We start from the raw sequence: 21,954 nt of genomic DNA, 5'->3' as shown, positions 1-21,954 counted from the left end.
GTTGAGATAAACTAACCGGTAAGAACCGGCAAGGCAAGACGGCAAGAAGCTCTGGGACATCACCACGTGTAATAGTACGGAACGACACGTGTGGAAAACCGAGATGATTGGCTTAGTAAACATTAAAGTTGATCTCTTCACACAAAGCTGAGTCATTATATGTTCTTACACGTTTGCAATAGCCTTCTCAACACGTCACACACCGCCCATAATATTTTCTTTTAGGCTTTAAGTGGTTCTTGTATTATAAAAGCAAGAAAGATAAACCTCCATAAGAATCATCCGAGATTAAAAAAAAAAAAGAACAAAACAATCTAAATCATAAATCTTGTAGTAATTACAATGGCGTCAGAGCAAGCAAGAAGAGAGAACGTGGTGAAGGAGAGGGAAGTTCAAGTGGAGAAAGATAGAGTCCCTAAGATGACGAGTCATTTCGAGTCTATAGCCGAGAAAGGCAAAGACTCCGACACACAGAGGCAGCAGGAGACAACACACTTTGTGTCGCTTTCGGACAAAGGAAACGAAGGAGAAGGTGAGACCAAGATGAAGATGACTAAGATGCCTCACACCGTTGGGAAGTTCGTTGTGCATAGTGGTGATAAAGAAGGGACGGGGAAGAAGGAGGAGGAGGAGCAAGAGAGGGCGTCACTAGAGGATATTCAAGGGTTTAGAGCCAATGCTCAGCAACAATCTATGGATACTATACGAGCAGCGGAGGAGAGGTATAACAAGGCTAAGGAGAGTTTGAGCCGTGGCGGACAAGGAGGACAACAAGCGGAGGGAAGAGGAAGAGAGAGTGGAGTCCATGTTACTCACGTTGGGACTGAGAAAGGAGGAAACGTGCAAGGCACGGCAAGTGAGAAGACTCAGAGAGCTTCTGAGTATGCGAGGGAGAAGGCAAGGGAAGCTGGACACGTGGGGGCTCATAAAGAGCAAGAGGCTGAGGAGCAAGCTGGTAGAGCTAAAGATTACACTATGGAGAAGGGAAGAGACGTGAAGGACACGGCAAGTGAGAAGACTCAGAGGGCTTCTGATTACGCGAGGGAGAAGGCAAGGGAAGCTGGACACGTGGGGGCTCAGAAAGGGCAAGAGGCTAAAGAACAAGCTGCAAGAGCTAAAGATTACACTATGGAGAAAGCTGGTGAAGCTAAAGAAACTGCGGCTGAGAAAGCTCAGAGAGCTTCTCAGTATGCAACTGAGAAAGGAAGAGAAACGGCTGAACAAGCTGCAAGAGCCAAAGACATGGCTTTACAGAAAGCTGCTGAAGCTAAAGACACGGCGGCAGAGAAGGCTAAGTATGCAACTGAGAAAGGAAGAGAAACGGGCAACACGGCGGCTGAACAAGCTGCAAGAGCTAAAGACATAGCTTTACAGAAAGCTGCTGAAGCTAAAGACATTGCAGCTGAGAAGGCTCAGTATGCGGCTGAGAAAGGAAGAGAAATGGGAAGCACGGCGGCTGAAAAGGCGGCAAGAGCCAAAGACTACACTCTCCAGAAAGCTGTCGAAGCTAAAGACATTGCGGCTGAGAAAGCTCAGAGAGCTTCTCAGTATGCCACTGAGAAAGGTAGAGACACTGGAAACACTGCGGCTGAACAGGCTGCAAAAGCCAAAGACTACACGTTTCAGAAAGCTGGTGAAGCTAAAGACATTGCTGCTCAGAAAGGACAAGAAGCCAAAGAACAGACGGTTTCAGTGACGGCAAAAGCCAAAGACTACACGGTTCAAAAGGCCGGTGAAGCGGTGGAAATGAGCAAAGAAGCGGCTGAGTATGCAAAGGAGACGGTGGTGGAAGGAGGCAAAGGAGCTGCACATTACGCCGGAGTAGCAGCTGAAAAAGCGGCTGCGGTTGGGTGGACCGCGGCGCATTTCACCACAGAGAAAGTGGTGCAAGGTACTAAAGCTGTTACCGGTACGGTGGAAGGAGCGGTTGGTTACGCAGGGCATAAGGCGGCGGAGGTTGGTTCTAAGGCGGTGGACTTGACTAAGGAGAAAGCTGCAGTGGCTGCTGATACTGTGGTGGGATACACGGCGAGGAAGAAAGAGGAAGCTCAACACAGAGACCAAGAGACGCACCAGGTACTTCACACAACTTGAACTAGACCTATTTTGAGTATCATTATGTTGTTACGTGTGGATCAAGCAACTTTGTTTTTTGGGGTTTGCTTAGTATCATTATGCTGTTACCTGTGGCTCAAGAAACTTTGTTTAGGGTTTGTTTAGTATCATTATGTTGTTACATGTGGTTTGTTTTTGGGTTTGTTTAGTATCATTATGTTGTTACGTGTGGCTCAAGACACTTTCTTTTTGGGTTTGTTTTGAGGGAGGTGAGGAAGAGAAGAGACAAGGTTATGTCAAAGAGCCAAGGAGAGGCTTTGAAGAGGAGTACAGAGGAGAAAGAGGGAGAGGTGAGGAAGATGTCTTTGGGTAAAAGGCTTCTCCGGAGAAGAGAGGAGAGACGTCAGGGAGGAGTACGGAAGAGGAAGAGCGAGTGAGGAAGATGTCTTCGGATATGGAACACAAGGAGGAGGAGTCTCCAGAGACGTTGGAGAGGAGGAGTTTTACGGAGGAGAAGGAAGAAGGAACGAGAGATACGTTGAAGAGGGAGGAGTGCTTGGGGCTATTGGCGAGACTATAGCTGAGATTGCAAAGAAGACCACCAACATAGTTATTGGTGATCCTCCTGAGAGGTCGCATGAGCATGGAACTGCTGGTTATATGGGACAGGAACATGGACGTCGTTGATAAGTGACAAGGAGACATGTTTTGTTTTTTGTTGTCTAAAAGGGTTTTTGTATGTAAATAACAAAAAGCTCTGTTTCTGTTGAAAAGACTTTCAAAGTATGTAATGGTTGGTGAACCAATACCATCTCCACTAGTCTTTTATCTACTCTTTGGATCTCTTAAGATAAAAGTGAACCTAGTACACACCAGCAGAACAAGAGCATCAATTAATCTCACCTTCAAGCCATGTTTCAGATCCAAGAACATGATAAAAAATTGGAGACAAAACTGTGAAACTGGACTGTTATGCTCTAGACATCTCTTACTAAAATAGCCTACAAAGATCAAAAGCACCTAAACAGCAACCTTAGTTATATATATATTCATCCATCTCATAAGTGTAAGGGGCAATACATACTCTCTCTTTGGGAATGTAGAAGACAGATAAATAGTCAAAAGTTTATAACCAAAACAAAACAAAAAAAACATTAAGCGCTTAGTCCCACGCACTTGGAGTTTCTCCACCATATCCACCACTTGGAGCTCCATATCCACCGCCATAGCCTCCTCCTCCTCCACCACCATAGTAACCACCACCACCACCACCACCTCTACTGTAAGACCCTTCCCTTCTAAAGTCACGGCCACCAAACCGACCACCAGACCGCTTGTTCTTACCACCACCAAAGGAGGAACGCGACGCATACCGCGAGAGCCACGCAGGGACTTCTTGGTTAGCTTCTTGCATCAGTTCAGAGAGAGATCTAGCCATCGAGGTGTTGCCGTCGTTGAAGAAGGCAGTCGCTAGTCCTGATTTGCCAGCACGTCCCGTTCGTCCAATACGGTGAACATAGTCATCAATGTCGTTCGGTAGATCGAAGTTCACAACGTGAGCCACGTGAGGAATGTCGAGACCACGCGCTGCTACGTCCGTTGCAACCAGAATCGGTGTTCTCCCGCTCTTGAATGACTTCAGCGCCACTTCTCTTTCCTTCAAATGCATAAAACACACAACAAAGCTTAGTAAAATTCTAGCTTGAAAGTGATGACCAAAGAGTTTAACAAACCTGCTGTGACCTGTCACCGTGAATGGAGGTTGCTGGGAAGCCATTGATGCACAGCCAATTTTCCAGAGAGTCGGCTCCCCTCTTTGTCTCCACAAAGACTAAGGTCAGGGATTGCTGTAATTATGGAAGAGAAAACAGTCTATCAGAAGAATGATAACGAATGCCATACAAGACCAGCTGAAGAAAAGAAGAGTGACATTTTTACCATGCCATTCTCTCTCTGAGCATGAAGAAGGTCCATGAGGTGACTTCTCTTGTCAGAGTCAAGGACAAACTCAACCCTTTGGACAATTAAGTCAGTACTTGAACCTACTCTACCCACAGCCAGGAATATATAGTTTGCTAGGAAGTCAGCTGCTAGTCTCTGCACAATAAACAAATAGGCTAACTTTCTCAGATTTGCAAATGAATATGCTAGTAACTAGTATGAAGCTTCAAGCACACAAGAAACAGAAATATCAAATCTAATCAATCTAAAGCTCTCCATCACATATAATTTGCAAGGAAGAAGTATAGAGCATAAGAGTTGACACACAAGTAAACCAAACCTGAATCTCTCTTGGAAAGGTAGCACTAAACAAAAGCGTCTGTCTAACACCACGAGGAGGCATGTCCATTTGTTCGACAATCTTCCTAATCTGTGGCTCAAAACCCATGTCCAGCATCCTATCGGCCTCATCAAGAGCTAAGAATCTAATCATCTGCATAGAGACTCTAGCTCTCTCGAGCAAATCATTTAGTCTACCAGGAGTCGCCACAAGAATATCAACTCCCCTCTCAAGTTCCCGTAGCTGCACAAAACAACAAGACACAAGATGTCAACAAAACAGACCAAAACACACATCAATGAAAACCAACAAATACTTCTGCATGTCATAAGTCTAAGAGACAGCATATTAAAACAGAAACGCAACAAAAAAAAAACTATTTACTTGTTAATATACCTGCTGGTTAATAGGTGTTCCTCCATAAGCAACAACCACCTTCACACCAGTTTGGTAAGAAAACTTCTTAGCCTCATCATGTATCTGCCAAAAATCACAGAATGAGTTTTCATCAAGCGATTAGCGTCTTAACGTTTGAAGAGAACACGAACCTGACTTGCCAACTCCCTTGTTGGCGATAGAATAACCGCAAGAGGATACACTGTCCTCGAACCACGAGGTCTCTGCACTACATGCTGATCCTTCATAATCCCACTAATTATCGGAAAACAAAACGCAGCCGTCTTCCCAGACCCCGTCTGAGCACAAGCCATCAAATCCCTCCCCGCAAGCAATATAGGGATCGCGTGCCTCTGCACAGGCGTCGGCTTCACGTACTTACACCTCCTGATGTTCAGATTCAAAGCCTCCCCGAGATCAATCTCCGCAAACGTGTTGACAGCAGGAGGCACGTTATCCCCACTAGTCTCAATCGGGATATCTTCGTAAGCATCAAAGTTAATCCCAGTGTTGTCCTGCTCAGTAAACGCAGGCTCAGGCTCAGCGTCAGCGTTCTCAAAGGGGTTGACTTCACGCTCCCTACGGTCCCACCCTCCACTCCTGTTGTTCCAGCCACCGCCAGTTCCTCGTGGACGACCTGCATCAGCCCTGTAACCACCACTACCACCAGAGGGAGCCCAACGAGAGGCAGAAGGTGGACCATTGTAACCAACACGATCATTAGCTGGTGAGGGAGCAGCAACAGGGTCGGAAGAAGATGGTTGCTTGTTCCTTAGATGTGGAGGAACATAAGCAGGTCGTGAAGGTTGTTGAGGTTTTTGACTAGTGGACCCAGAGGCAGTGTTGTTCTCTGAGTCAGCCACGTCAGCCCATGATGCACTCATAGTTTCAAACAATCAAGCAAAACACAAACAGAGTTCAAAGGTTGCTCCTTTCTGCGAAAACACGAGATGGGTTCAACAGATTAATAGCTAAGAAAGCATAAAGGAAGAGACTTTGTGAGAATAGAATAATCCAAATGCCAAAGGAATCACGCAATACACACACAGAGAGAACAATCTTCACCGAATTATTTTAAACTATAACCTCAGAAACTGGTCAAGAGAATCTATAATTCAAGGGTAGAGGAAAACCCCAAATTTTCAATTTGGTTTACCTTTTGGATCGGACTCAATAGAGATACGTCTTTGAGAGCAGAGCGATAGAATCAATAAGGAGAGAAAGAGAGGTGGAGAGATATTTTTTTAATTTTATGTTCTGTTTCTTCCTTTTTATGAGATTGCGTGCCGTTTTTCATTAGTCCTCGTTTTAAAAAAGGTTGCGTGTCGGTTTTGTGGTGCCATACTAGATTGTATGTCGGCTACTTACTATTGACTTTAATTTTAAAAGACTTACTGACATTTGTTGAAATAGAAAAACATGTGGACAAACCCAAACATTTTTTTTTTTGTTCAAACATTGCCCATGATATTTAGACCATGATTTATAAAATAGATAAAAACAGTGACAGTAAACAGCAATGCAGTATATGATGTAGAAATTGAGTACTTTAATTAATTTACATAATGGCCAGATTACAGAGTCTAACAAAATATTATTCCAGTTTTTACATTACTCATTTTTTCTCTGCATTGCCCATATAATATGTACACCATGAATATTACAGTGATTTATACAATTTTTTTTTTTTTGAGGCTATTCTATTACTCAAGCTTGAGGTGGTCTGGGTAACCAGACCGGAATAAAACAACCAATGAAAAGTAACTCTCTACGAAAGGTCCTAGCAGTTTTAGCCAAAAAATCAGAAAACTAGTTGCACACTCGTGGCACATGGGTGATTTTGAAGTCCATGTATTATTTGTGGATATTATATTATATATCTATAATTTTATATTTTTGTTGTTAAAAAGAATATTTTATATTTAATTATGTTTTCAAAGTAAATACTAAATAGCATCACTTGTCAACTAACCTCTTCTCTTACTCCATTTGACCAAATTATCTGCCTGCAATGGTGGTGGCTCCGGTTGTTACAAGGACGTGATTATCGTTGATGATATCAACAACTAATATTTCCAAGAAACCTTATATGGATTGTGAGAAGAATAATATTTAAAAAAAATCTAGTAAAGAGAGAAGATGAGAGATAAAAAATGGAGATGGTGCTTCAATCTCTTACGTTTAAGAAAAAAATACATATTCATATATATATATATATTAGGAAAAATAGTGATTTGGTATTGATTTTATATAATATTAATTAAATCTAAATCGGTTAAGAAAAACTAATTATTACATATTAGATGAAAGAAGTAGATTTGGATTAAAGTATACATATGTTTGGATGACTTTGAGTTTAAGATATATTCGATCGGGTTCGAGTATCCAAACTTATTCAATATAAAACTCGTTCAGATATTTTGCTATTTCAGTTCGGATTCAGATTCAGATTTTTTGAATCGTGTTGGGATATCGGATAAAATGTCCAGCCCTATTCGAATCAATTAAAAGTTAAAATTGCGGAAGCCAATAACCGGTTTTATGATTGCTTATCGGTAAGGATTTTAATAAAGGGGGGGTATAATGGTAATATCCGAGGAAACAGCTCGAAGTCTACAAAAAGCACCACTCGCTTCTCTTCTCACGCGCCGTCCCAAAACTCGATCTTCGTTAACTGCACACAAAGCGAGAGAGAAGAAGAGAGAAAGCGTAGAAATTTAGGGGATTCCTGATCGGAGGAAAGACGGAAGGAAGGAAAATGGGAGTGGATTCGATACCAACAGACGCAACGATTGATCTAGATGAGCAGATCTCGCAGCTCATGCAGTGCAAGCCCCTCTCCGAGCAACAGGTGCCCCTTAGATGATAGCTTTTCGTTTTCCCTTGACGAAAGTTTTCTACTTTTTGGTTGTTATGGACTTGGATTGGATCTGGGTTTCTTTTGTTTTGATTCGAATCGCGTTTTTTGTCTCTGTTTGAGCTTTCATTAGCGTATGTGATTGTATAAAAATGAAGACTTTCTCGGTAAATGAATGATCTTTTGATGATGAGTTTTGCTTTCTTTGGTAGTGTGGGTTCCTCTGACTATGGAGCTGGTCATTTGATGTAGATGATAAGATTGTTTTTTTTTCCGCATCATTTAGCTTCATCACTGTCTTCTCAATTAGGGAAAAATGAACAGAAACGTGAAAGTAAAACCCTTTGTTGCTGTGTAAGAGCTATTGCAACTCAATAAACAACCTTTAAGTAGCTCATATCAACCAATGACCTGATCATACTGTGGTTGATTTTTCCTGTTTGCTGCATTTGCTAAGTATACATTTTCAAGTCATGTGTTTAATAGTGATTAGTATTGGTGATCCTGTATCTCTTTTGGAAGTTAAAGAGTTGAATATCATATGCAGCGTTGTTTTATTTTTCTTTTAGGTTAGATCGTTATGCGAGAAAGCCAAGGAGATCTTAATGGATGAAAGCAACGTTCAGGTTAGTTTCTTGGTCTTGCGTCTCTCACCGCTCTTGGTGATTGTGTTTTCAATGTGGTGGACCGTGCTACTAGCCATTAATTCATTTAACTATTTCTTTTGCAATGTAGCCTGTGAAAAGCCCTGTGACAATCTGCGGTGATATTCATGGACAGTTCCATGACCTTGCTGAGCTTTTCCGTATTGGGGGAATGGTAACACATCTATTAAATCTTACTGAGAATCACAATGATTGCTAGTTTTATCTCTGAGCTCTACAAAGCTTACGAATATTCATTTTCCTCTCTTTTGCCAGTGTCCTGACACCAACTACTTGTTTATGGGAGATTACGTTGATCGCGGTTATTATTCTGTTGAAACTGTTACGGTACGAGGACTTTATATGCACACTTCTATTTTCCCCTATTTAAGAGTTGTATGTTTGATTCTGTTTCTTCTTTTCATCCTTTTTCCAGCTGTTAGTCGCCTTAAAGATGCGTTATCCTCAGCGAATCACCATTCTTAGAGGAAACCATGAAAGTCGTCAGGTAAAGTTATTACTCTGATTCCACTTTAGTATCCTCCTTCTGAGGTTAAATACTGGACAACATGGTCTCTCCAGACCTTTTCCCATCGTTGAGATCTTCGTTGGCACAAAATATTTCTTAAAGAATTTTTGTTATTCTCTGCAACATAGATTTTGTGCGCATTAGTTTGTTGGTTTAGTACTTTTCTTTCATCATACTTTTTATCTGACGCAGACTTTCCTTCTTTTTCTTCCCTCTGGCAGATCACTCAGGTCTATGGATTTTACGATGAATGTCTGCGAAAGTGAGTCTTCTGAAAAAATAATCATTACTTTGTAGATGCTGTTAATTGCATGCTAGTAATTTGTATCATCATTAGCATTACTCTTGTCCACTCTCTCTTTTTTTTTTTTTTGCGGCTGCTACATGTTTGCGGATGTGGTAGTATGTCAAAATTGTCTTTATTTTCTTATCCTCCCAGTCCTAGCTGTGCCTACTAATCCTTCAAGCTTATGATCACTTGCAATATTGTTTTTCTTACACATCCTAGTTTGGTGCTTATTGACTTCTACCTAGATTGCATTTGATTATTTGGTTGTAGATTTGGCACTTTTTTTAACAAAGGGTGCTTGTCTTGCAGGTATGGCAACGCAAATGTTTGGAAAATCTTTACAGACCTCTTCGACTATTTTCCATTGACAGCCTTGGTTAGTACCTATCATGTTTCAAACGATTTTTTCCTCTTATGATGTTTGGGTTTACACGCTTATTAAGTCCTGTAGTCTTTCAATATCGATGCTCAGTCCTTTTATGTTCTGCTAGCAATATTCTTTTGAACTAAAGAATTACTTTTGTATTGTGCTAGTGTCACATCAATTGCAAGATGTTAGTATTATCTGAGTAAAATGATAGTGTTTTCTATACATTATTTAAGTATAATCAAATCATGATGTATTCCATTGCAGGTTGAGTCCGAAATATTCTGCCTTCATGGTGGATTGTCTCCATCTATCGAGACCCTTGACAACATAAGGAACTTTGATCGAGTTCAAGAAGTGCCCCATGAAGGGCCGATGTGTGACTTACTATGGTCTGATCCTGATGACCGTTGTGGTTGGGGCATCTCTCCACGTGGTGCTGGATATACATTTGGTCAGGTAACTACTACAAATCTCAAAACGGTCCTGAATCTCTCTTTCTGTCTCTCCTTTTAAATTAAGTCACTAACTGATCTTTCAACTCTTTTTATTGTTGTTTTCATAGGACATATCCGAACAGTTCAACCACTCAAACGGCTTGAACCTGATCGCAAGAGCCCATCAGCTTGTTATGGATGGATACAACTGGGCTCATGTAATAATTCAACTCATCCGTTCTCTGTTCCTTGTGAAGCTTAAGATTCTTGACTTACTATGATACTTAATATTGTTTTTTTTTTCTCCATCGACAGGAGCAAAAGGTGGTAACTATCTTCAGTGCGCCGAACTACTGTTACCGTTGTGGGAACATGGCTTCGATTCTTGAGGTTGATGACTGCATGAACCACAGTTTCATTCAGGTCTTGCCTCAAAACCCATGTCTTGTCTGCTAACGAAATTAGTGTAGAAGAAAAAACAAACTAACTAAAGTATGAAACTGTGAGTGCAGTTTGAACCAGCGCCGAGAAGAGGAGAACCAGACGTTACTCGAAGAACACCAGACTACTTCCTCTGATCACTGGACACAGAGTCATCTCAGCAGCTGCAGTCACAACTGAAAAAGTCACAGTTGGTAACTGAAGAATTTGGTTTCTATGCGATATGTGTCAAGGTTGCTGTGTGTTTAAGTTCAACTTAGTCCCATCACCAGAATATTGTGTGATATAGGCGAAGAAGGCCCTCTCTTATCTTCCTCTATAACCAAGAACAAGAGGTCAATGGATTGATTCTACAATACCCATCATGCATGCACATTGTTTGGTTGATGTTATTAGCTTCTTTTTCTTCTTCTTTCTGCATCAGATTGTGTTTTCATGTGAGAGATCCTTTTAATTTTATTTAATTGTAATTCTTCACCCGAATATCACTATTTTTATAGTTTACAAATCTAGGGAAGTTTTTTTTACTGCAAAATGTGTAGTTGTTTTGTTTCTAAAGCTTTTATCTGTAACAACGGTGGAGTTATTTGAATCCATTAGATCAGAAAACTCAAAACGTAAACAACAAGTTAATATGTAAGCGAATACTGAAGAAACAGATTCAACTAGAGACACCGTGCAAATGCCTTTGTATTGCAGGGATCTCATACTTTTGTCTACATCAAAAGAACCTATGGTCTCATTGACTGTTAGCCAATTAAGGCTATGGATAAGCAAAACAACTTACTATATAAGTTAGGTGGAGATTCTGTTGGAGTTTTAAATGTTTTGTTGTTAATAAAAGACCATTGATAGGTTAGAGAATAAACAAACCATTCCCAAAGACGACAACTAGTCATCAAGTTAACTTTTTAAGTACATAAACATGACGTGTTTCACACTCAAGACAATAATATGATAACGTGCAGAAATAAAATGGTCTCTTGAGGATAATGAGAGTATGACTGTTTCTGTCGTCACGAGCGGATTTCTTCATATAGAATATTCGGAATATTGTGAGCCTCGCAAACTGGACTAGTCGTAGACAGCGTTTTTTAGCTGGTTCGAGTCTGCATGGATTGTGTGCGGTCCACTCCACGATCTCTTTACATTTTAATTTTTTTTTTTTTTTTTTTTTTAAATTATTGATACTGCAAGTATATATTTTATATAAATTTACGTAATGATAAATTTTAATCCGCTCTATATTAAGGTTTCACATTTCTTTTTTTAACATTCACTAAATAATGATAGATATTTGTATTATTGTATAGTAGCATATGAATGTTCTCGTCCCAAGATAAAATATCGAATGTCCAAACAAATTTTTCTGGTAAACTTGAATGTCCAAATTACACTTACACATAAAATCTTGTATATATGTATATTTATACGTCTAAAATGTTGGTGAGAAACGTCAATAATTTTTTTTTTTGGTTAATGACATTTTGCTTATTTCCCTAAATTATGTTTTCCAGTAGCATTTTTTTTATCAAAAATGTTTTCCAATAACATCATCTTTATAGGAAAATAAAAGAATTCAAGTGAAACACGTCAAACTACACATTTAATTTTGTCACATTGTCACTTTCTACATTTTTTGTGATTTTGCCGATAAAGCCAAACCTTATATTAAACAAAAATTTATACATCCTAATAATAGTATAGAAAATATAGTATCTCTTCAACAATTACATTTCTTATATTTCTTCTTTAATTGTTTGTTACTTCCCATTTTATCAATTAAATTAAAGTATAAAAATATTTAATCGACACGTATAATAACCATTAAGGGTATCTCCAACCTCATTCTATTTTTCCTTCTAAAATAGAGTTTAGAGTAAAAATGCTCCAATGATACTCTATTTTCTATTCTATAGTAGTGTAAATCTATTTTTTACTCTATATATAGAGTTATTTTTTTTTATTTTTTGTTCGTCATTCTATTTTTTACTCTAAAATAAAGTATCAGTGGAGTAACATCTAATTCTATTATAGAGTTACTTTATTTTAGAGAAAAAAATAAATTATTGGAGATGATAGAGTTACTATAGAGTTACTATTGGAGATGATAATAGTACAGTAAGAATTACTAAATGAGTAATGCAATTACAGAAATCACATCATTTTCAAAAAAAAAAAAATAGGAATCCCCATGAAGTATAGTGCATCCACGTCGATATATCCAAAGTTGGATATCTTTTTCGATAACAACATGTTGCTGTACATCCTTACTTGTTAAAAAGTAAAGTGGAGCCCACGAATACGCTTTGTCACCTCGTGCTTGGACTCTAGCGGCCACATCCAGTTTTTTTTTTTTTTTGTCACTTCAAAATCAAAACTCTATAAAACAAATAAAAATAAAGAAAATTGAATCATCAGTTTGTTTCTTCCTCCCACCACCACGGGAAAGGTACGATCACACTCATACTTAAAGAGAGAGAAGCTCAGATCAAATTGAACTTCGGAGCTGGTGGAGAAGGGAAGGGGGGAGATCACGCCGACGGATAGAGATAGGTTTTGCTGTATGTCATTGGATTGCGTTGAGACTTACTTTGGTGGATTTGGCGAACTCGTGAACCCTATTCAATGGCCTCAGCTTCGAAAACGGCGACGGTTTGTGCTCACGGCGGTGGCGGCTCTTCGAAACTCGTTTCCGTTGCGGCGGATACGGTTGCCGGAAGCTCCGAGGGTGAGGATCGGCGAGATTCTTCTAAGTTTGGTTTGGAATCCGTGATCCGCCCCGTCGATTCGATGCCTGATACTGCCAAGAAACCTGCTACCAAAGGTAGAGTGAATAACTGTTTTAGAATCTAGCGAATCTTGCGTATAGATTCATTATCTTGCTGTTGATACTGATTGTTGATTGTTGATCGTTGATCTTCGATCGCTGCGATTTGGTTGTGTTGAGTTCTTCTTGTTCACTGTGATTGTTGATGACGGTTGGATTCATTCTCATGCGGTTGATATTGATCATCGATCGCGATTTGTTTTGAGTATTGAGTTCTTCTTGTTCATTGTTGATGACGGTTGGATTCATCATTTGCGGTTGATACTGGTTGTTGATCATTGTTCTGATCTTGGATGGCTATTTGTTTGAATTGATGACTTCTTTGTTGTTCACTGGAGTTGTTGATGATGGTTGGTTATGTTACTCTATGATCTCTTTGAAATTGATATACATTGTGATCACTATTTGTACCAATGCAGGAATCTCTGTGATGCCAATGCCAAGGACGGAAACAAAGCACCCTTTGGATCCTCTCTCCGCTGCAGAAATATCTGTTGCTGTGGCCACTGTTCGCGCGGCTGGTGCTAACCCTGAGGTTCTTTTTTTCATCAGAAGGCTTTATTATGTTCTGAGAACGTTCTAGAATCAAATGTAGCATTGATATCACTGAAACGGTTTGGTTTCTCTTTGGTAGGTTAGAGATAGCATGCGTTTTATTGAGGTGGCGTCTGTGGAACCGGAGAAGAATGTTGTGGCGTTGGCAGATGCGTATTTTTTCCCTCCGTTCCAGCCATCACTACTTCCAAGAACTAAAGCTGGACCTGTGATACCTATGAGGCTTCCTCCAAGGCGAGCAAAACTTGTTGTGTACAACAAGAAGTCTAATGAGACGAGTGTATGGATTGTTGAGTTGTCCGAGGTTCATGCTGTGACTAGAGGTGGACATCACAGGGGAAGAGTTGTTTCCTCGGAAGTGATACCTGATGTTCAGCCGCCCATGGTACAGAAATCTAATCTTTAAGCTAATTTAGATGCTACTCTTGTTCACAAGTTTCTTAGTTTCAACTCTTGTGAATTTAGGATGCCGCTGAGTATGCTGAATGTGAAGCGATTGTCAAAGACTTCCCCCCATTCATCGAGGCAATGAAGAGGAGAGGTATTGATGACATGGATCTAGTGATGGTTGATCCCTGGTATGTTAATCACATCCTGTTTTTTTTTCTGTAGATGTCTATTAAATTTAAGGGGCAACTTTTTCCCTGAGCCTTCCTCTGAACTTATTGTGCAGGTGTGTTGGCTATCATAGCGAAGCTGACGCTCCAAGTCGTAGGCTTGCGAAGCCCCTTATATACTGTCGTACTGATAGTGATTCCCCTATGGAAAATGGCTATGCTCGTCCAGTTGAGGGCATTTATGTACTTGTAGACATGCAGAACATGGTGGTGATCGAGTTTGAAGACCGTAAGTTTGTGCCACTTCCCCCACCTGACCCTTTGAGGAATTACACACCAGGTGAGAGTAGAGGAGGTGTTGATAGAAGTGATGTTAAGCCTCTCCAGATTATTCAGCCTGAAGGTCCAAGCTTCCGCGTAAGGGGTTACTTTGTCGAGTGGCAGAAGGTAGCTTTCCTGTATTAGCCTAATTGAAACCAGATGATTATGCTTAAGCTTATTTGGAAGTTGTCTCAACGTTTTCTTTACAGTGGAACTTTCGTATTGGGTTCACTCCAAGGGAAGGTTTAGTCATACATTCGGTAGCATATGTTGATGGCAGTCGAGGTCGAAGGCCTGTTGCACACAGGCTAAGTTTTGTGGAGATGGTTGTGCCTTATGGTGATCCGAATGAGCCACATTACAGGAAAAATGCTTTTGATGCAGGGGAGGATGGTCTTGGAAAAAACGCACATTCGCTTAAGAAGGTTTGGAATCAATTTATGTGTTCTCATTATCTAATCAGAACTCGGTTTGCGTTTTAACACATTGGTTTTATAGGGGTGCGACTGTCTCGGAACTATTAAGTACTTCGATGCTCATTTCACAAATTTCACTGGAGGGGTTGAAACAATTGAGAACTGTGTATGCTTGCATGAAGAGGACCATGGGATCTTGTGGAAACATCAGGACTGGAGAACAGGATTAGCTGAAGTGCGAAGATCTAGGAGGCTAACTGTCTCCTTTTTATGCACTGTTGCTAACTACGAGTATGGATTTTACTGGCACTTCTACCAGGTTAGTGGAAAACGTGGCTAATCATTCTAGAGTAAAGCAGATGTTAGCCATCTTTGCATGTAATTTCTATAGGGAAGGCATTGATATGTATTTACATGAGAGTAAATCTTGATTAGAACGGAAGCTGAGAATTGTTTAAACCTTAACACTCTGCTTGTGTTTGTTCAGTTGGGGACATTGATTTACAGTGCTGAAGTGTCCACTCGAGTTTCCTTTGTTTGATGATGTGTGTTGTTTCATCTTTCTAGATAATTGAAGACCAATATCATTTTTATGTCTTGAATGTCTGACTGTAGGATGGGAAAATCGAAGCTGAAGTAAAACTTACTGGTATCCTCAGTTTAGGAGCGCTACAGCCAGGAGAAACTCGAAAGTACGGTACTACTATTGCTCCTGGGTTGTACGCACCAGTTCATCAACATTTCTTTATCGCTCGTATGGATATGTCTGTTGACTGTAAACCTGGTGAAGCTTTCAATCAGGTATCTTTACTTTGCTGCTTACTTACACATGGGATTTTTTCTGTTTCAAGGAATGGCATTGGTAAGGTAAATATAGTGAATACTCAGCTAAATATACTTTTATATGTAGGTAGTTGAGGTAAATGTCAGAGTTGACGAGCCAGGTGAGAACAATATCCACAACAATGCGTTTTATGCGGAAGAGAAGTTACTTAGATCCGAGGCAGAGGCGATGCGTGACTGTGACCCTTTTAGTGCTCGCCACTGGATTGTAAGCCAACTGTACCTTTCACGATCTCCTTGAATAAGCGTTGCTAACTCGTTGTAATATGTTGTCAGGTAAGGAACACAAGGACAGTGAACAGGACGGGGCAATTAACGGGATACAAACTTGTTCCGGGCTCAAACTGTTTGCCATTAGCTCGACCCGAGGCCAAGTTTCTAAGAAGAGCAGCGTTCCTGAAGCATAATCTTTGGGTTACCCGTTATGACCCTGAAGAGAAGTTTCCAGGAGGAGAGTTTCCAAACCAAAACCCACGTTCTGGTGAAGGTCTTGCCACGTGGGTGAAACAGAACCGTTCCTTGGAAGAGTCTGACGTCGTTCTTTGGTATGTATCCTTCTTCTTACATAATACTACTACTAGTTACCAGAAAGATTGTGTGATATCAATGTGGAATTTTGGTTTCACAGGTATGTGTTTGGGATCATACATGTTCCTAGACTTGAAGATTGGCCGGTTATGCCAGTTGAACATATTGGTTTCACACTAATGGTAAGTCAAGATCTTTGTCTGGCACTTTCAATAAACTTAAAGAAAAGGAAGGCAAGCATTGCTTAAAATGTCTTGGGTTTTGACAGCCACATGGATTTTTCAACTGCTCACCAGCCGTGGATGTTCCACCGAATCCAGCATGCGAATTGGAGACCAAGGACAGTGAGGTCAAAGAGGTAGTAGCAGCACCCAAGCCTGGTTTACTTTCAAAGCTTTGAGCATGAAAGACTTTTTTTTTTATAATTTGGAGACACTGCTGTTGCTCTATTCATTTTCGGATTGGAAATCGTTGTTATTTGGTGTGTGTTTGTTGCAAACTAAAAGACATTTGTCATTGGAATGTTCTTTGCTTTTGTCAAACATTATCGTTCATTACTAATACATAGTTTTATCCCAATAATCGAAGAACCAAACCGTAATCAAAACTGACATTTAGAATTTCATAAATATGCAAATGGATTACATATATCTGAAAAGCTGGTACCAAAAAGCTTGTACCGAATAAGACCACAATCAAAGTAGACCCAAAAATTTCTTGAATATACTCGGTTTTTAACTTTATTATCCAAACCAAATTAAAAATCAAGATAAAATAAATCGAAACCGGACAGAATTTATATTTGAGAACTAAAAAGTTGAATTAAAAACAAAACTGTCCACGACTAGTTATTTACTCCCTCCGTTTCAATATAGATGATGTTTTAGATGATTGTTTTTGTTTCATAATAAATGATGTTTTCATATATCTAGGTAACTTTAACTTTATCAAAAACTGTGTAGCCAATTGTGTTTTTATAATTTTTGTTTATAATTAAATAAAATAGTTTTAAATTATATTTTAATGATTTTTTGTTTAAAAAGATAATTTCTTAATATGTGTGCAAAGAACCAAAACTTCATCTATTATGAAACAGAGGGAATATATCTTACTGATTTTCTTATAAAAGTTACATTAATAGATATTATTTTAATAAAAAAATATGCATAGACGAGCTTTATTTTTATAGTATATATGTATTTTTTTTAAAGTATATATGTATATCTTGTTACAAAAAAATATATATGTGTATATCTTTTACTTCTTCCTTTTTTTTTTGGTTTTCCTTCCGAGCTAGGGCTTTCAGAATTTGTTTCCTTTTCTTACCTCTTTGCTTCATTATATAAACAGAGAATGTGAAAGTCTCAAGCATAGTTTCTAAAAAAACATATTCTTTTCTCGAAGTAACAAACTCTACGAAAGCAATATGTGGAATCAAAAGCCGAGCTTCAGGTTTGAGATAGATAACTACTCGGAAAAGCCGAGCATACAAATACAATCTAAGACATTCGTGGCTGGCGGATGCGAATGGTAAAACCAGAACTTAAAGCTAGATTTGTTGAACCCTCCTTGTATCTCGATGATTGATGATGTATACGTTTAATATTTTGTTTCAAATTCTCTCAGGTATCTTAACGCTTTTCCCAAGGGAGGTTATCTTGCTGTTCATGATCACTTTTCTTTGTTCCTGCAAGTTGCAAATCGAACCATGCTACCAACTGGGTGGAAAAGGAAAGTTAGTTTTTACTTCACTCTGTTGAATCAATCCGACAAAGAGCTCTTCAGATCTAACAGTAATGGACTATCCTTTCCATGTTTGATTCTTCTTTTTTCAACTGTCATTAGCAATGTTTGAAGAACCACTAGAAACCAAGACTCTTGGATGTAGTAATATCTGCGGAGAAAGTAGGGAAGAAATAGTTTTGTATTTGTAGTAGACTGATAGTAAACCAGGAGGAATGTGTGGTATTTAAAAACTTAAGAATTATTTCTACACTCATCTTGAATCTTCAAGAAGCAGAAACTATTTACATAATCACGTGGTTGATGAAGAATTTTGTCTTTATTTTTTGTTTTTTTTCTAACAGTTGTACGATGCCAAGTGCTTGATGTTAAGGGTCCATCCTGGGGCTTCGAAAAGCTATGTCCTCTTAGCAAGCTTCAAGAGAACGGTGTCTTGGAGAAAGACAGACTAATCATTGAGGTCTACATTAATTTGATTGAAGCTGTTGACGGAGAAAGCGGAGATGTATCAGGGAAGGAGGAGACTATGGATATCAACGGTTTTAAGGTTCTTGCTTCTCAGGTCACTCTAGTGAGGAAGATATTCGCAGAGCACCCGGACATTGCACTAGGTTTGAAATCAAAGAACCAAGTGCTGAAGACAGCATACATGAATGTCCTCATTGGTCTCATCAATACACTAAACAAGCCTTCACACAACCACTCAGAGACTGAGCTAACCAAGGCTGGCAGCGAGTTGAGTGAGCTGGAAGAAGTGGGTTTCAAGCTTGACTGGCTCAAGTCAAAGCTTGAGGAGGTTAGCTTGGAGAGGAAGAAAGAAGATGTCTATGGTAATAAGGTCATACAGCTTGAGGAACGTGTGAAGAATCTTGAGCAGATGGAAAACAAGATGAAGAGAAAGATTGTTGAGTGTTTCTTGGAGAGGAAGAAAGCAAAAGATGATGGGTCTCGGGTCCAAACACTCGAGGAACGGGTCAACTACCTTGAGGCGGTGGACTCCAGCTCCAGGCTGGATTGTCTGACTCTGAAGTCGAAATCTGGGGGTGTTTCCTCTGAGAAGATGAAGAAGGTAGATGATGCTGATGCGTCTAGGGTCCAACAACTGGAGGAAAACCTCAAGAATCTTGAGGAGATTGTGTCTGATCTCAAAGTGAAACTGGACGAGGGCAAGGAAAAAACCTCTTGTGATGGATTTTTGCTGGTGGGCGACGACGAGGTAGCTTGATATAGAATAGATACCAAGTTGTTAGTTCATTTAGAAGACTCTACTATAGTGCTATGCGTTCATTTGTTTTAGTGTTTTTCTTGATGGATATATTGTCTTTCACTCCTTAATTATGTTTTGTGTCAATCTCCTTAATTAAGCAGCTCAATAAATTTTCACTTCAAAGTTCAAAATATAACTTCTATAGAGAAGGAAGCTTCGTCATCTCTACTATATGTCTCTGGTCACTTTTTATGCTAATGAACGATCTTTCTTATTTTATTCAAGAAGTATAAATGAAGATTCAAGACTCCAACAAACTTATTGAATCGTTGTTACATTAATATAGAGCAGTATGACTAGTTCTGTCATAGGTAATTTGATTGCGTCTCTTCTTCAGCCTCAAGAGTCTCTCTCCCACCAAACCAATCCCTTATACTATCGACTTCCAATAATTTTGGTAAGTGAAAGAGATAAATTAAATAAAACAATTAGAATTTAGTATTCCATGACATTTGTTAATGTTAATTACCAACCAATGAAAAAGTTATGATGTGAAAAAATCAACATACAAAACATATAAATAATTGTATTGTGAATAGGTTTAATCCTAGTTACTAAAATAATACTCCCTTTGTATCATTTTTTCAAATTGAATTAAAAGAATCGTAAGTTATGTCGGTTGCGTGGTTTTGGACGGTGAAACAATAAAATTGATATACTAGATAAATAACTGGTAATTTTATAATTCTAGACATGAAATTTTTTTAATGTTTTTGTTTGTAGAACATATTCACTCTGTTTTTAATATATGATGTTTTAAGATTTTGTTCACTTCAAATTAGATAACATTTTCAGTTTTCAATGCCAATTTATTATTCTTTTATACTACATAAATTTTTATATTCTTTATTTAACTTTTCTATTGGTTGAATTATGATTAGGTGAATAGTTAATAATGTTTTGGTTAGACAAAATACAAAACTAATATTTTTTCTTAAATGTCAAAGTAAAAAAATTGAAATATTGTCATTTAGTTGATTATATATATTAGTACACGTATATTTGTAAATACATTTGTTTCACAGATAAAATATGATATATTTTCTCTTTTATATAGATTATAATTTTTTTTGTCATTATTACAATTTACGTTATATGTCGAAATATTTTTTTGATTTAGATTTAACGTTTTTGAACAGCGTTTCAAAGAGAACTTGACAACGTTTTAGCATATGCACTGTAGACTCTAGATATTATTTGAGCTGGTAATTGATTATTTGATTATGTCTAACAATAATTTAGATGTATACAGAGATGGTATCATTACCTTTTCTAATCATCAAAAACATTTAATAAACTCTATTTTAATATAATTTTAATATCATTTTTGATATTTTTTGCAAGTATTTATAGTTTTTGCATACTATACTAAAATGACATATAAGTGATCTTTAGGATTTTAAGATTTAGTAATTTTGTGGTTATTTTAAATTTTTAAAAGGTAGAATATTCTTAGAAATTCTAAGATCTTTTTGTTATAAATATAATATAAATAATATTCTTGTGATTCACAAATATATTATTGGTGAAATAAATAAATTTTAAGACCATGATTTCAAAATATGATAGATTATAATTATTAAATATATATTATTGCATATATTTTAAATTAAGTTATATGTTTATAAACGAATTCTATTATATGTTTAAGAATGATATTAATTTAGTAAATATTGTTAATAATACTAAAGAAAATCACATGTTGTTATATTTTTTTGACATCATCAAGATAATAATAATAACCATATGTTAGGGTTGCATAACATAAAACGAAGAATAGTATAAACGATCATGTGTATAAATAATCATACATTATGATTGCAAGACATATTAAAACAATTGTTAATGATGTGACCTACAAAATAGTTAATTGCTAAAATTATTAGATTAATAGGTTAAACTTTTTTTTTATAAATAAGTTGGTCTATTTAATTATATTTAATTGATTGGACTTGAATACAGATTTTTGAATTTAGCATATATTAACAGTAAACAAATTTGAATTTCTCTTCCAAGATAGTATATTGTTGATTTTATTAAGATATTAATAGGATATGTTTGTGATTATATTTTTTATAAAAATAAATGATAGGATAACCGAATATGATGGTTTTCTAAAAGATGGTCAAACTGTAAATATTGCAAATGAAAAAAGTTATGATTTTTATTTTAATAGATAAAATTTAAAGTTTTTCACAAATATAAAGAAAATACAAAATTTTAAGCAGTTTATTTTGGTTACATAAAAGTATCATTAATTAAAAATAGTTCAACTAATAAGAAAAAGATACAGTAATTTGTAACTAATTATCTCTATTATTAAAAGAGAAGTACCAATATAAATTACCCCTTAGTTTTCAAAGTTATTTACATTTGAATGCCACTGAAATAATAAATTTACCTACCTTTTAGTATTCTTGTCTTTTATAGTTTAATTAATGCATTTTCCTAAAATAAAGTATAACAAATTATGTTTATTTATTTAAAAAATGTTTCCTATAATCTAGGTAAACAATAAATTATACTTAATCAATGTCAAAAATATAACAAGATTTTATTATTACGGGGGTGATTATTTTTATTTTGGTATATTAACGA

At 37.6% G+C, this 21,954-nt stretch overlaps 5 protein-coding genes across 5 annotated transcripts; 4 read left to right on the top strand and 1 right to left on the bottom strand.

Annotated features, from left to right (window-relative positions):
* Nucleotides 1–257: 257 nt before the first annotated feature.
* LOC106447584 (embryonic protein DC-8) lies at nucleotides 258–3,238 on the top strand. Its single transcript, XM_013889538.3, is given in 3 exon segments — nucleotides 258–2,076; nucleotides 2,321–2,423; nucleotides 2,426–3,238. Coding segments are annotated over 3 exon segments (2,154 nt in total). The 5' UTR covers nucleotides 258–342; the 3' UTR covers nucleotides 2,743–3,238.
* On the bottom strand, nucleotides 3,077–6,031 carry LOC106447587 (DEAD-box ATP-dependent RNA helicase 37). Its single transcript, XM_048778735.1, has 7 exons — nucleotides 5,889–6,031; nucleotides 4,885–5,667; nucleotides 4,733–4,816; nucleotides 4,337–4,579; nucleotides 3,994–4,152; nucleotides 3,789–3,902; nucleotides 3,077–3,712 (listed from the first exon to the last, which is right to left on the bottom strand). Exons 2-7 carry the CDS (start codon nucleotides 5,614–5,616, stop codon nucleotides 3,218–3,220), a joined length of 1,827 nt encoding a protein of 608 aa, XP_048634692.1. The 5' UTR covers nucleotides 5,617–5,667; nucleotides 5,889–6,031; the 3' UTR covers nucleotides 3,077–3,217.
* Nucleotides 6,032–7,354: 1,323 nt separating this feature from the next.
* LOC106447583 (serine/threonine-protein phosphatase PP2A-3 catalytic subunit) lies at nucleotides 7,355–10,823 on the top strand. Its single transcript, XM_013889537.3, has 11 exons — nucleotides 7,355–7,583; nucleotides 8,159–8,215; nucleotides 8,325–8,408; nucleotides 8,510–8,581; nucleotides 8,670–8,741; nucleotides 8,984–9,024; nucleotides 9,361–9,427; nucleotides 9,686–9,877; nucleotides 9,984–10,073; nucleotides 10,171–10,278; nucleotides 10,368–10,823. The coding sequence occupies exons 1-11, from the start codon at nucleotides 7,491–7,493 to the stop codon at nucleotides 10,431–10,433; spliced, it is 942 nt and encodes a 313-aa protein (XP_013744991.1). The 5' UTR covers nucleotides 7,355–7,490; the 3' UTR covers nucleotides 10,434–10,823.
* A 1,887-nt stretch (nucleotides 10,824–12,710) lies between these two features.
* Nucleotides 12,711–16,925, top strand: LOC106447582 (copper methylamine oxidase). Its single transcript, XM_013889536.3, has 12 exons — nucleotides 12,711–13,123; nucleotides 13,546–13,661; nucleotides 13,761–14,066; nucleotides 14,147–14,259; nucleotides 14,355–14,685; nucleotides 14,769–14,984; nucleotides 15,058–15,294; nucleotides 15,591–15,776; nucleotides 15,886–16,026; nucleotides 16,095–16,363; nucleotides 16,447–16,528; nucleotides 16,615–16,925. Exons 1-12 carry the CDS (start codon nucleotides 12,925–12,927, stop codon nucleotides 16,744–16,746), a joined length of 2,328 nt encoding a protein of 775 aa, XP_013744990.2. The 5' UTR covers nucleotides 12,711–12,924; the 3' UTR covers nucleotides 16,747–16,925.
* Nucleotides 16,926–17,528: 603 nt separating this feature from the next.
* LOC106450321 (MATH domain and coiled-coil domain-containing protein At2g42480) lies at nucleotides 17,529–21,143 on the top strand. Its single transcript, XM_013891965.3, has 3 exons — nucleotides 17,529–17,876; nucleotides 17,973–18,139; nucleotides 18,434–21,143. The coding sequence occupies exons 1-3, from the start codon at nucleotides 17,773–17,775 to the stop codon at nucleotides 19,312–19,314; spliced, it is 1,152 nt and encodes a 383-aa protein (XP_013747419.2). The 5' UTR covers nucleotides 17,529–17,772; the 3' UTR covers nucleotides 19,315–21,143.
* Nucleotides 21,144–21,954: the final 811 nt, after the last annotated feature.

Source organism: Brassica napus, chromosome A4, assembly GCF_020379485.1.
Source record: "Brassica napus cultivar Da-Ae chromosome A4, Da-Ae, whole genome shotgun sequence".
Lineage (NCBI taxonomy): Eukaryota > Viridiplantae > Streptophyta > Magnoliopsida > Brassicales > Brassicaceae > Brassica > Brassica napus.
The sequence above is the reverse complement of the archived record's forward strand: the minus strand, read 5'-3'. Positions and strand labels throughout refer to the sequence as shown.

What these genes read in the sequence shown, in the direction of transcription:
- LOC106447587 (XM_048778735.1), bottom strand. Translation starts at nt 5,616, where the DNA reads ATGAGTGCATCATGGGCTGACGTGGCTGACTCAGAGAACAACACTGCC. An exon ending in CAAGGGAGTTGGCAAGTCAG is followed by an intron (nt 4,817 to 4,884) that starts GTTCGTGTTCTC and finishes GATTTTTGGCAG; the next exon opens with ATACATGATGAGGCTAAGAA. An exon ending in CCTTTCCAAGAGAGATTCAG is followed by an intron (nt 4,153 to 4,336) that starts GTTTGGTTTACT and finishes TTTATTGTGCAG; the next exon opens with AGACTAGCAGCTGACTTCCT.
- LOC106447583 (XM_013889537.3), top strand. Translation starts at nt 7,491, where the DNA reads ATGGGAGTGGATTCGATACCAACAGACGCAACGATTGATCTAGATGAG. An exon ending in TGGATGAAAGCAACGTTCAG is followed by an intron (nt 8,216 to 8,324) that starts GTTAGTTTCTTG and finishes TTTGCAATGTAG; the next exon opens with CCTGTGAAAAGCCCTGTGAC. An exon ending in TGAACCACAGTTTCATTCAG is followed by an intron (nt 10,279 to 10,367) that starts GTCTTGCCTCAA and finishes CTGTGAGTGCAG; the next exon opens with TTTGAACCAGCGCCGAGAAG.
- LOC106447582 (XM_013889536.3), top strand. Translation starts at nt 12,925, where the DNA reads ATGGCCTCAGCTTCGAAAACGGCGACGGTTTGTGCTCACGGCGGTGGC. An exon ending in CTAGTGATGGTTGATCCCTG is followed by an intron (nt 14,260 to 14,354) that starts GTATGTTAATCA and finishes CTTATTGTGCAG; the next exon opens with GTGTGTTGGCTATCATAGCG. An exon ending in ACTTTGTCGAGTGGCAGAAG is followed by an intron (nt 14,686 to 14,768) that starts GTAGCTTTCCTG and finishes TTTTCTTTACAG; the next exon opens with TGGAACTTTCGTATTGGGTT.
- LOC106450321 (XM_013891965.3), top strand. Translation starts at nt 17,773, where the DNA reads ATGTGGAATCAAAAGCCGAGCTTCAGGTTTGAGATAGATAACTACTCG. An exon ending in GTGGCTGGCGGATGCGAATG is followed by an intron (nt 17,877 to 17,972) that starts GTAAAACCAGAA and finishes AAATTCTCTCAG; the next exon opens with GTATCTTAACGCTTTTCCCA. An exon ending in AGAGCTCTTCAGATCTAACA is followed by an intron (nt 18,140 to 18,433) that starts GTAATGGACTAT and finishes TTTTTCTAACAG; the next exon opens with TTGTACGATGCCAAGTGCTT.